Source organism: Falco peregrinus, chromosome Z, assembly GCF_023634155.1.
Source record: "Falco peregrinus isolate bFalPer1 chromosome Z, bFalPer1.pri, whole genome shotgun sequence".
Lineage (NCBI taxonomy): Eukaryota > Metazoa > Chordata > Aves > Falconiformes > Falconidae > Falco > Falco peregrinus.
Window position 1 is genome coordinate 330722 of NC_073739.1, and position 12896 is coordinate 343617.

Here is a 12896-nt window from a genome sequence, read left to right on the forward strand (position 1 = left end):
TGGGGACCATCAGCACAAATTTGAGTATCGGGTACCAGTTCAGTCCGAAAGTTGGGTCCCCCCCAGACCTGCAGTTACAACCCACAGCTCGAGTTACCGTGTTAATTCTCTCTTGCGGCTGTGCAGTTTGCCAACGTGACAGAATAGTTTAGATGAGTTGTGAGGTTTTTGCCTAAGATCTGAAAACACACAAGTCTGCTGTGATTTTCCAATATACTGTGTCCTGATGTGCCCTTTCCAAGGGGCTGATCAAAGGCTTTTGTGATTCCATGCCGTGCAAGTTGGCTTAGCAGGAACATTTTGCATAGAAATGAGTTGAGAATTCGTACCGATGCTCACGCCCGTGTTTTATGTTACACAGACGGATTCTGAAAGTCCGGAAGAAGGATCACCTGGTGTGTTGCTTCCAGCTGCAGACAGACACGGAGCACGCTCGCGGATTGTTTCAGGGGAGCGCCAGACTGGTAACTTCGTGGTGGACTATATGTTTGTCTGTAAACACGTATAGGCTGAAGTGAGCTGTTATCGATGTCTGTCTTAGGAATGCGCTTACGGTGTGGGTGCGCGCTATAGCAATGAAGTGCTTAGTATTTGTTAATTAACACCAGCTATCACGGCGCTTGCTGGCAAGTTGTAAAGGAAGTTACCTTGTTTGCATGATGTGTGTTCTTTGGATGTGTTTGTATTTTTTTGGATTCAGGTTCTTGTGGCATAGTGATGAAAGTATATGTGGTTTAGGGCTGACCTGTCTGAACACCTAAACATTCTTGGATGCTAATGTAGCAGGAGAAAGGTATGATCTGGCTAAGCATTTTTTCCCCTGGCCTTAATTTTTTTATACCTTTCTGTTATGCTTTGCCTAGGAGCTAAAATGTGACTAAAAGTTCAGGGTTTCTGCCTGTACTTTGTGATGCTGTCTCTTGAGCATCTGCAGTGTAGAATGGCAGGGAAGTTTTGCTGTTGGGGTAGAACTCTTATCTGAAGGATTTCTTTTTACTAAATGGTCAGTCCTGCTTGTAGTGTAAGTACAATAGAATAGCTGAAGAAGCTAATCCAGTTTTAGTTTAGTAAGCTGGAAGCAAAACTTTAAAAGCTCTTGGGAGTTTGTAAATCTACTTGTCGAGTAGTTGTCATGAAAGTCTGCTTTGTATGAATCTACTAAGATGAGTTTAAAATCAGTGTAAAAAGGGGATAAAAGGTGACTATGATAATCTTGCTAAGGTATTTCCATACTGCTAGACCACCAAGTTTCCTGAAATCAAATGCTGTTTGTTTTTTAATTATTTTTTTAAATACAAAAGTTTTGCTATGGAGCCAGTCTTAATAACATTCCATACGCTTCTTTCATGAGAGGACTCAAACTGTTAAGATGACTAAAGCAGAGGACTTGAGAAATATAGGTGGGCCAGTAGATTGTGTGGGTTTTGTAAGTGATTTAATGTTGGAAAAAAATCTTAAAAAAAATGAAACTATTTGGAACTGTGCTATAAATGCAGATTACAACCGATTGTCATTTGGGTTTTTTCTTTCCTTGCAAGCTGAACCAGAACAACCTGATAAGAACTAGTTTGATTCTTCCTCATTGAATGATGTGTATGAGATTTCTGTGTCTGCACCCATGTTTTCTCTGTCCTATCGATGGAAAAGAAAATATCCCTCAACATCACGGTCATAGAGCTGTTATTTCATATAACTTGTAGTGTTATTTTATGGTAATTCATTACAGCAGACCAGCTTTGGCTTTTGAAATAATCTTTGTAGAAAGCAGGATTCAGCTCCTCAAAATAAGTATTTTGATCTTGTTTTGTTAACAAGCAAATCCTTATTGCTGCCTATGGATTGTCCTAGTTCTGTGAGTATTATTTCTGAAGTCCAAGGTGCATGATGGGAAGCGTGCATTGTCCATTTCTTGTATACTGATACAAATGCTGGATGATGAGGTAAATTGAAATAATGCTTGCAACTAATACTTAGTTGTAGAAACTACTGATGTTGAGTGGAGTAAAAATTTTATGAATTAAATAAAAATTAAATAAAATAACACTTTCTAAAACATTTTTCACTTCCAGGCTTTTTGGAGAAACCCAACAATTCCCAGGTAAGTATTTGTTCATGTCAGACTGACTACTTGTTCTGCTCATTAAATATTATGTAGTTACTTTAAGTGTGATATTTTTTTTTTGTCATTGGATTGTCTTTCATAGCTGAAGACCCCTGAATCTGTTTTGGAAAGGAATGAAACCTCTCCTAACAAAAAGCAACAGAAATCAGGTAATGTTCACTTCATGTGGTTCTGGGTTTAGCTTCATAGTCTTTCTAGATAGGAGTATTTATTAAAGCATCTGATTTGTTTTGCAGTTCTGTTGGAGGAATTTGGCTTAGGAGATGCAGAAGATGTTGAAGGTATTCATAACAATCTCTTTGTAGTGTTCTTTTATGGACAGACACTTTGTACTTGCAATTTTCTTTCTAATATTAAATTAATGGCTCTAACAAGGCATCCCGGGAGCAGAAGGTCTACTGAAATATACCTCGGTGTATGTGTTTGCTCCCTCCTCTAGTCTGCTGTTCAGCACTGTCCATACCCTTCCATGATGTACGCTTCCTACACCGTACTTGCTGTCATTTCCCCTTTACAGGCAGTCCTGAAATTTGCTTTTCTTTCAGTTTCTCAAAACCCCCCCTTCCTGATTTTCCTGGGTCTCTGAGCATGTGCTGTGGCTGATTCCAGGCTAGGGGGCTGTAGGCTAGGCTGTCCAGGAGCTGCAGGTGAGCCACAGAGGGTAATTCTTGGGCTCGTGCTGTAGCTGTAGTTTTCAGGAATTATTACTTGCCTGGCTTTTCTCTACCTGCCTGGCAGTTGTTTTGAATCATGTACAAACATGTTCCTCTGAGGCTTCCCTCTCTTGTTTGATGGAAAATGACCAGCAGGCTCAGAGGCAGGGGAAGGAAGTGAGGAAGAGAGACAAGATGGGAGGAAATTAGTGTCAGCGTGTTTCAGGAATTCTCTTTTCTTCGGAAACAAGGCTAAAGTTGAAGCGGCTAGCTGGTCGGCTATGTATTGGAGAGAGGATATGTAACCTTAATGGGTTTTTAATGTCTTTGTTCTAATGTTTATCAATTTGCATATTTGATAATTTGTGTTGTATTTTGTATTAATCACACTTGTTAATCAGATGAGAAACAATTTGCCACTCAGGTTTTAGAGTTTCTACAATTGGCTATTGACAATATAAACCAGAGAGAGGTGAACAGATATGTAGACAAGTAAGTGGACTTGTAACTTCGAAGTATAGAATACAAATAGTTCCAAGTTCTTTGGCATCTTCGCTTTAGGGGAAGAAAAAAAAAAGTGTTGTTGTTCTTTTGACAATAATAGAGATGCAGCTTCTCTCTAGAAGTATCTCCCTCCTTCTCCTCTCGCTCTTCTCCCTTTCATGTGTTTGCAATGGGTAAGCAACAGGTCTTCTTTTGCCCTTTATTTTGCACTGACGGTGTTCTGGTAAGACACACAGATATTTGTTAGAGGTTGTTCAGTTAAAACGTGAGTTTTGGTTATGTCTGTATTCCACAGTAATGTGGAGTGTAGCCCCATAATGGACCAGTACGTTACAATTTTACAAACACAGAAAGGAAAGGTTGCCTTTTCATGGCTCGTTTCATGTCAGCTGTTTTTCCTGTGTGGCTTTATTCATTTGCGTCATGCTGGTTTTTACCCATATGTTATCTTGAAGGTCAGGTGCTAAGAAGTAGATGTAAAAATTTCTTTCTTTCAAACATTTTATGTTTGGATTTGGGTTTAAGCAATTTAGATTGCTTCAGCAAAGCATCGTGATTCCTGCAGCACAAATATTTCTGACTCTAAAGGGATTGAATGCCATCCTTGACAACTTGATTTCATAAATCTGGAGAACAGGTATGGTATCTTGCATAATTAAATATCCAATGAGAGATGGAATTTCCTATTCTATTTACTTTGTTACTGACTCATAGTAATACATTCTTAAAATTATTTTTGAGTCAAAATAAAATAGCGGTGTTCTCATGTTTTCTGTATAGCAAAGTAGCTGCTGTCCACTGTAATCTGCAAAAAGTCGTTATGTACATTATGTACAATTTATGAGGAGGGAAGTCTCAGAATAGAGTGGAGAGGTAAAGACTAATTGGAAAGAACTACGATGACTAGAAGTCATCTTTCAGTGCTAGCTAGAGAGCAGACAGAGTAAAAGGTGGGGGAATGACAGGCAAAAATACTGGAATCTGGTTTACCCTGTGAATTTTTTATATACATTTTTTTGAATGACGGGCTCTTCAGAAGCCTTGGAGTAGGGTTCTACCAGTGTTTTAACTCAGAATTTCTCCCTGTGCTAAAAGTGAAGAACTCTTGACAATGAGGAGTCATCCTCTTTCACAGTGTTGACAGAAGCCAATAACACAGAAAATAGACTCATGAATTACTGCTCCAAGAAAAGAAGAAATTTTACTTGCAACAGCTAATGGGAGAAGTCCTTAGCTTTTTAGTTGATGTTTTTTGAGTTATTTTTCCAGTGGTTGGAAAAATAATTACTGACTAGAGTTACTGACAGGATGAGAACTGGAATTTTGCAGGTAGAAGAACACTGTAGCCTTTCATCTTTCCTGCTTCTTCCTTGTTCTGTACCTATCATACAGAAATGTCAAGATTGATTAAACCCTATGGAAAAGGATTCTTAGGGGCTCCAATGTTATTAAAATCTTATCTAAAAAGGGAGACTTCAGACTCAAATAGCTGCTGCTGAAATCTTTCCTGTTGACCGTGATGGGCAAGGCTGAACAGGAGTTAGGGTTGCTTTTCGTTCTAGCAGCATGGTGCCTAATTTGAAAGTGACTGCACTCTGAAACAGAATCCAAAAGACGAAGGCACCTACGTACTCTGAACAGAGAATGTGACTTGCATCCTTAGAAGGGCAGTACAAAACCCTGGGTGCTCGCAGGTCTGCTTTTATCCAGTTTTCAGGCAGATACAGTTGAGCAGAAAAGCTTATTCAGTCTGTGTTGTGCAGACCGGAGAGGTGTCACAGCTCTCCTGCATCCACAAAATATTGAAGTCTATCTTCTAAGCAAAATTGTGGTGCCCATGTTACGTGATGGGGGTGATGACGCATATCAAATTATATGGCAGGAAGCTGCCTGCATTTTGCTGTTTGTGACCTGAGTGAACATTGGTGAAGTGACAGAAGAAATCTGGTAAGCGTACCTTCATGGAAGCAGAGTAGGAGCAGCCCCATCTGTCTGACCGACTGACCACCCGCTGCTGTGCTTGGGTGGAGAGGCTTCTAGGAGTAGCACGTAGACAATGAAAGTTTGTAAAAGGAGTCACCTACAGGAGAAAATGCCAAGAGTGAGGTTGGCCCTGTGACTCATAAATAGTGAACCCTTTTGTATTTTTATGATTTTATCTATGTTCTTCCTGTCTTGCTCGCTTTTCTTGTGGGAAGAATGTTGTGTTCCTCTCCAGCAGCGAAGCTTTGTGTATTGAAAGGCTATTAGGTAGAAGCCATAGGATGATGGAGCAGGAAAGGAGATTAAGTGATTGAGGTGAAAAGAATCCATCTCTGTTTTTAGATGCCACACTTGACCTGCTGGGACTTGTTTCTTTCTGAATACTTGTTCCTTCAAAATGTTCAGTGTGCCTTCCACACAAACAATACAATGAGTTGCTGCTTCTAAATTGTGTCTGGAACTATCTGGAGTCCAGTTCTCAGATATAACAGAGATTCAAGGTAGGCACCCCATAATGGGGAGCCCAGACTGAGTGAGTGACTGCTTCCGAGGAGTTTGTGACCTGTCCAGTATTACGTAGAAATTCTAGAGAGGAAAGGATGGAATCCAGTTTTCAACAGTAAAAACATCCGGATCATGGGTTATTTCTCCACATTTCACAAGCCTGTCTTTCATTCAGTGGCCCGTCCACGTCTTCTGGAACAGAAGGCGCAGCAGTTTGACTGAAATACTCTGTCTAGATCCATGTCTAGAGACACATTTGTGTCGTGCAAGGAATAAAGCTGGGGTCTTCAAGATTTCAAGCCTGTGACTTTGTTGTTCATGATTTTCTGTGCACAACACATAGGGAAACTGAAATTGCTGGAGGAATACTGTGTGGCACACAGTGTGTCAGAGATACAGAGGTGTATATCTACGTATGAGAGACGTTGTGCGTGTTTAAGAAACAGGAATGGCCTCTTTGTGACCATATGTAGTGATTTTCAGCAAATTTCCCTTATACATTAAAAAGTAGAATGCCTTGGAAGAAAGGAATTCACCCAGATGCATCTTAAATCTGTATTATGATAATTTTCTCTCGGAGTGCACAAATTTGAGGGGATTTATTTTATGTTAAGATTTTTGTCACAAGTAGGATAATTCAAGATGCACTCTAGGTGTAAATAAGTAGTATTAAGTCGTGCTGGTTATAAAAATGTGTGGTTTTTCACTGCAGGTGAGAACTTGGGGTCTACCTTTCATATGTCATCATCAGCTGAAAAAGACGACGTGAAGGATGCCATTGAATATTATGGGGTGCAGGTATGTAAGCCCAAATATTTTGGATTACAGTCTGATTCAGTAAGTTGTATTATACACTAAGGTAAAGAAAACTTACCAGTCTGTGAATAATGCTGAAGGGAGAGTCCTGTAGGTGAAGGCTGCATTACAGTCTGAAGGAGAGTTGGATACAGTCGTCTTATGGTGGGGTAAAATCCTTGTCACTGTGTCGGATGCTTGCTGTTACACTGATTTGTTTTCAGTTGGTTTGCTTAAATTTTGAGGGGTGTCTTTCCTCTTGTGCACTGCTGAGAAACAAATGTGTGGCCACATGTGGGGGTTTTTTTGCCTGTGCAAAATGCACATTCAGGTGAAGAGGGAGATTTGTCTATAATATGCTGATCTGTTTGATGAAACATGCCGGTCTTCCTCTTTGTAAGCCAAAGATCAAAGAGAACACCTTGAAATGTGGTGACCTTTCTGAGGCTTCCCCAGTCTCTGCAAAATACACTCTTGTTTGGCCAAGTGAATTGTTTGAAAAGGGTTTCTCAGAGGGTATCCTAGAGGGGAATAAGGCAGGCGTCCTGCTTGTGGCGGGCGTGCGGGGCAGGGCTGCACAGCGGGGTCTGGCGTCCTCTGGAACACCCAAAGGGACAGCGTAGCAAATGATTTCCACCCCACAGCCGGGCATCACGAGAGAGGGACGTGCCTAATTCTAGCAGGCAAAGCGCAGGACTTAAGCCTGTTGCAAGGCGGTAGTAGTTGGCCAGTGAGCTTGGGAAGGGGGAGGGTGAGACAGGTGGTGTCTGGCTGAGGTGCTCCTTCCCTCTTGTGAGCGGAGGGGTCTTTGCCGTGGGAGAACAGGGCCTGGCTGATGAGAGGAGCACGAGGAGCGTGACGGTCTCAGCCCGCTGGGACACCAAGGCTGCAGGCCCTGTTCAGAAGGCACCACGAGCCGAGGAGGCGTGTGGGGAGGGAGCGTGTGGGCAGGACTGTGACGCGGGGCAGAAGCAGTCGGAGCTGTTGAGAAACAGAGTGTGGGGACAGGGACTTGAGGGGGCTGGGTAGGGTTAAGGCGTGGTGCGGTTTTCCTGCGAGCTTGGGTTCCTGATTCCTGGGATGAGGGCAGGAGCAGGCAGGTTTCCCTAATAAATCCTTTCCTTTGCACCTTGGAGTGGAATTTATTGTTTCTGAAGCTTGGGTGAAGAAATAATCCTCCCTTAGCCAGTTCTCTGTGTGGTGAACGGTAAGAAGCTTGTCATGTTCATTCCCGTTGGGTTAGCTTAGGTGGCCGGGGACTGTGCAATGCCAGACGGTAGAGCGCGATGGAGGGAGGAGGGTGGGTGAGAAAAATGTTGGCAGTTTTAATGAAAAATGGTATTACAGCGATAAACCGTGAAAAATAAACATGCTCTGTGACAAGCCCCGGCAGTTACAGAAAGCCAGCAGGCTAAAAGGTAAAAGCAACCCTAATGCCTAGGCAAACCTAACCCAAGAAACTGCTGTCTCTGAGTCCTTCTCTTGTTAAGAAGATGGTGTGCAGTGAACCTTTCATTTAGTATCCCTTGATTTTTCTTATAAAAATGGCTTTCAAAATGCCTTATTTCTATTATAGGATGAGTTTGCAACAGAAATTGCATACATCAACTGTAATTTTTTTTTTCTTGATAATCTTTCTGTCTGTACCTGTTTACTTAAGGATAAATGTATTTTAGAAACTATCAACTTGATAGAAAAAACAGCACATGAAAATCACACTGATAAGGCAGAAATTTCACATCAGAAATTCCACAGCAGAAAATGAGGAATTGCACAGTGCTGACAAGCAGTTCTAAGTCCAAAACCTTGGGAAGAAAGAGATGCAAGAATGTGGGTTGAAAATGAGAAGAGGGAATTGAAAACAAGTTTTAAAATGTTACAGCAGAGCTAAAGCAGCTGCTTGGTGAAATTAATGAAACTGGGAAAACTACTTCCCTTGTGGAAGAAATGTCAGAAGATGGCTTCAGTGCTGAGCTGAAGAGTTCTCATGTTGTTTCATCTCATGCAATAGAATTAAGTAACAGCTTAGAAAGTAAAGGTGGATTTGGAGACATTAAACTTATGCTAGGTGGAAAAGTACCCAAAATGGAAACGGTAATCCAAGTCTTGGTGTCCTTTCTGATCAAGATAACTGAAATGCAAACATGGAAGATACCTGGAGTACAGATGAAGAAGATTGCACGTATAATATGGATGATACGAAGGTGCCTCTAGCAAATGGAAGTAGTAGAAACGTAGTGGGAGGTCCTGAATACTCCCTGAGATACAGCTTAAAACCCAGTCTTTTGGATGACATTTCTAATATTATTCCTACAATAAGACAGTTTCTCCACGTGGTGAAAATGCACTTTTTGTAACAGAGAGGGAACTTGGAAAAGACTCTGGATTTAGTGATGATTTTCCCAGGGACTGCTTTATTGAAAACAAAATAGGAGAAGCAGAAATGGAAAGTCTTTTTGCAAATGCTCAGCAATCATACGTCGTGCTGAAAAGGAATCTTGATGAAGAACTAAAACAAGATAGGGGAAGATTTAAGGGTAAGGTAGGAATGCTGCAAATAGTATTCCTGGCTTTGGAGAAAGAGAAGGTACAGCTGCCAAAAGAAGGTTCACCTGCTACTCTTTATTCTTTAATCTCGCTCCAGGTCAATGGTCCAGTTCACTTTAGCTATTCATCATTAAAGGAAGATGCTTCCTACAAATTGGGTTTTGTTTTAATGGAAATACATTACTTGTGAACAAAGAGAGCAGTGGAGAGTTGTCTTTTTCCCCATTTTTGGAAAACGGAATGCATTATTGCTCCAGTTTAACAGTAGGTGGCACTTGATTCCAGTGCAAGGAGTTACCACTACATTGCCTTAAAAAGAAATCCATACAATTCTGTCGGTTCTGATTCTGAATCAAACAATGAAAATAGCTTCTGAACAGGGTCTTGACTAATAATTCATGTGCTGTGGTATCAGCGTGGTGTGTCTTCATTGCCTTTCACTAAAATTCCTCTTCTCTGTGAAACCATTTGTGTTTGTGGGTTTGGGATCTTTTTTTTTTCTTTGCTCCCCTTGTTCAGGGAGCAGTAGCCCAGCACAGTTCCACTTGATATTCTTTTCTGGTGGTGTTACAACTGACATTCTGCAGTCCTCCTAACTCTTTGTCCATCAGTAGTGCTTTCACTTTTTTGTTGTTCTCATGTTTTAAGATACACTATTGTTTTCTTTCTAAGGGCCATATTCTTGTTATCTTTAATCATGAGTGAATTCAAAGTACTTTCAATGACATAATACGCTTTGTAGTGTAATTTTGTGAAAATGCTTCTCTAATTTTATATTATTTCAGGGGTAAACCCTGAATTAATCAATCTTGGATGTGGTGTTTCTGTCTTTTAGAAATACTAAGAAATACATGAAGCTTAACTTTCTTTTATAGGTTGAGAAGGAAAAAAGCAAACGAAGAATTTCAAAAGTGCAGGCGGTGGCAAAACAGGAATGTCTTGGTAAATTAAATATACCATCACACAACATCACTAATCGGCAAATGAAACAAAAGATTACTGTAAGGAAGAATGACTGTTTGAAAATGGAGAATGAAAACACTATAGAAGAAAAAGGCAAAAAGAATTTTTCATCTGGGGAGAGCTCAAAATTGATTAAAATGCCAATGAAAGGGTAAGCTAAGGAAATAATCTCTAATTCTTATTTGTAGTACTATGTAAGTGTCTTAGGTTTTCTAATATTGTAGTAGTTGAAGTAGTTTCCTCAGTGGTGAAAGCCATAGTGAGTAGTCCACTGCTTCTCAAAAAGTGAAGAAAATGTCTTTTTAGAAAACATGATGCTCACAATATTCAAATTTATTGCCTGCTCTAAAAAAAGAAAAGGAAAAAAAAATAAAACCCCCACCCCAATTCCTGTGATTTCTTTGTCAATACTGCGGCAAAATGCATCTTCACAACCAGAACTGAAGACTGGAAAAAGCAGTTATTTTTGTAGGAAATGGCCACCTAGAAAAGAAAAGTAGGAACTTGGGGTTTGCTGCTACTCCCTTTTCTAGGTGATTTTAGTGATCTCCGTGCAGTTGGTGTTTTCCTTTCCATTAAGTTAATATGCCCTTTGTCAGGAGAAGATGATATTACCAAACCAATCTCAAAAGTCTAAAGGAGGCTCACATATTTTTATGTAAACCTAAGCAGGAGTTTTTTCCTGTCTGTCCTTCAAAGGAGTCTCTGCTCTAGATTTTCTGTAACACGGATACTATAGGTATTCCAGCTTAACCTGCGTCTAGCTCAGATTCCAGGTGTCCCCCTCACTCCTAGGGGCAGGTTTTTTAAGTACTTGGGTATCTCCCACGATCTTTGCAGTCAAGTCTGTCATTTTATAGTAGATATTTTTTGTCTCAGTCATTTCTGGACATCATCTTAAGTATGTCTGTTTCACAGAAATATTTTTTGTAAGCCTACTCACTTGGTGATTTTTTTTTCCCCTTTCTGTTTAATGCAGTAAAATTGCCCTGAATGCCAAAGTTGCAAAGAAAAGTAGAAGGCAGCCTTCAAAGCAGAAGGCTCATCAGCAGATGAGCTCTTCCAGTGGCAATCATGGTCAAGTACTGGATGATAGCACTTCCAGTGAAACACCTGAGGACGAAGGAAGGTATGCATATAAGGAATGTTGAAAATAAAACTTACTTAATGATGCAAATTGACCTAAGAGCTAGAGGCAAGTTTGGGTTTTTGTTGTGTGTTGAGGTTTTTTGTAAACCTGATGCATATGAAGATGCTTGTTCTTTCTTGTGGCCACACTACCTGGTGCACTTTGTGTTGACAAAAACTTCCCTTTTGTTTAGAGTGCCTTGAACATGCTGGCCAAGTTACCCATAAGGTCACTGTGCACAAATTCTGATTAATTACATGAGCGTGTGCACAGGCATAGAAGTATTTTATGTGTTTAAAAAGGGCGAGGAGAGACTTACAGAAAAGCAACATCACTCTTTCACTGCAGGTATCTCGGGATTTTTTGCCCTGCACCCCGCTCCACCTTTTCTCTTGCAGCTGCGTACCCTCCTGACTTCTTGCCCACCCTGAACTTTACTTGTGTGGGTTGTGGCAAAGTGAGAAAGAGAAGTTGTTGACACTGTTCAGCACTAGCTAAAAATGTGGTGTGTTATCAACACTGTTTTGGTCAGAAATCTAACACACAGCCCTGTGTGGGCTGCTGCGAAGAAAATAAGCCAGACCCAGGACACCAGAGAATCCAAAATTACAGTTCTTTGACCTGTAGGAGAAGGATTCTCGGTACTGAAGAGAGCTAAACCCCTGGTGTTAAACAGGGAATGCACGTAACCGTATAGCTACATGTCTGTAGCTGTAAGATTTCTGTCACTTTGTGTGAAGTTGAGAGAACAGTTATTTCAACTATTTGCTTAATATCTTGCGGAAAAATTAGCCTTCCAATAGACATAACAGTACACAATAATTGTTTCAGTCTTGAACTATATCTAGCGAAGTTACTATACTAGATTTTCCTTTAATTCACTTCTGAAATGAAGTTTTCAAACGAACTTCAGGTATTATTAATACTGCAATGTAAGCATTCCAGTACTGAAATATATTTCTGTTTTCTAGACCTGCAGCAACAACTGGGAGTGAAAAGAACAAGGTACTGTAAAACTAAGTTCTTGATAAACAGTTTCTATCAACTTTTAATCACTTAGATGGGAGCAGTGTTTATGTAGTGATCGACCAGATGTACAAATTGCTGCTGGTATGCAGCTTCATTGTATTTGAGCCAAATCTGTGGGCTGTGAAGGAGAGAATGAATCATTCCTGCATTTGTAATGGTCTGTAATCCTAGACAGTGGAATTACAGAAAGTACTGTATTTTTTGTAGGTCAGCATACCAATGGAAGTAACTGATGACCCTGGTTTAACTCACTCATCTGACCCAACTTCAGAGGATGTGGAATTACGAACTTCAACCTACAAGGAGGCTATGCTGCTGTTAGAACAGCTTCGTGTGGATCATACGGGTATGTTTTCAAGTCACCATCTTCAGCTGTTACAAGTTCCCCTTAAAACATGGTTTCTTTGTATGCACTCCTAAGTATTTTAGTTTCGTATTTTGATATAGTATCTCTTTATGATTAGAGATCTCCCTCAAAAGCTGTGAAACTGTCACCTAACCTGAGATGTTGCCTGCATTACCAGCCAATGTGCCTTACGTTATCATTGGTTCTCTGTCTAGTCAGAGCTGGAGAAGCAGCTTCTTGCAAAGTACAGTTCAGCTCCTTCTAATGGGGTCATCAAAAGTCAGCAAGAGCTTTTTCTTCTTTATATCCCCTTGATGTGGT

General features: G+C 40.5%; 1 protein-coding gene across 1 annotated transcript in view; it reads left to right on the forward strand.

Annotated features, from left to right (window-relative positions):
* ANKRD18A (ankyrin repeat domain 18A) overlaps nucleotides 1-12896 on the forward strand; it is a 53029-nt gene that overhangs the window by 18226 nt on the left and 21907 nt on the right. The window contains 15 exon segments of the mRNA XM_055790987.1: nucleotides 362-464; nucleotides 2070-2098; nucleotides 2205-2271; nucleotides 2359-2403; nucleotides 6479-6564; nucleotides 8222-8308; nucleotides 8310-8351; nucleotides 8354-8429; nucleotides 8432-8656; nucleotides 8659-8880; nucleotides 8883-9175; nucleotides 9984-10222; nucleotides 11051-11200; nucleotides 12172-12205; nucleotides 12437-12575. Of these exon segments, the coding sequence (XP_055646962.1) occupies nucleotides 362-464; nucleotides 2070-2098; nucleotides 2205-2271; nucleotides 2359-2403; nucleotides 6479-6564; nucleotides 8222-8308; nucleotides 8310-8351; nucleotides 8354-8429; nucleotides 8432-8656; nucleotides 8659-8880; nucleotides 8883-9175; nucleotides 9984-10222; nucleotides 11051-11200; nucleotides 12172-12205; nucleotides 12437-12575 (1837 nt within the window).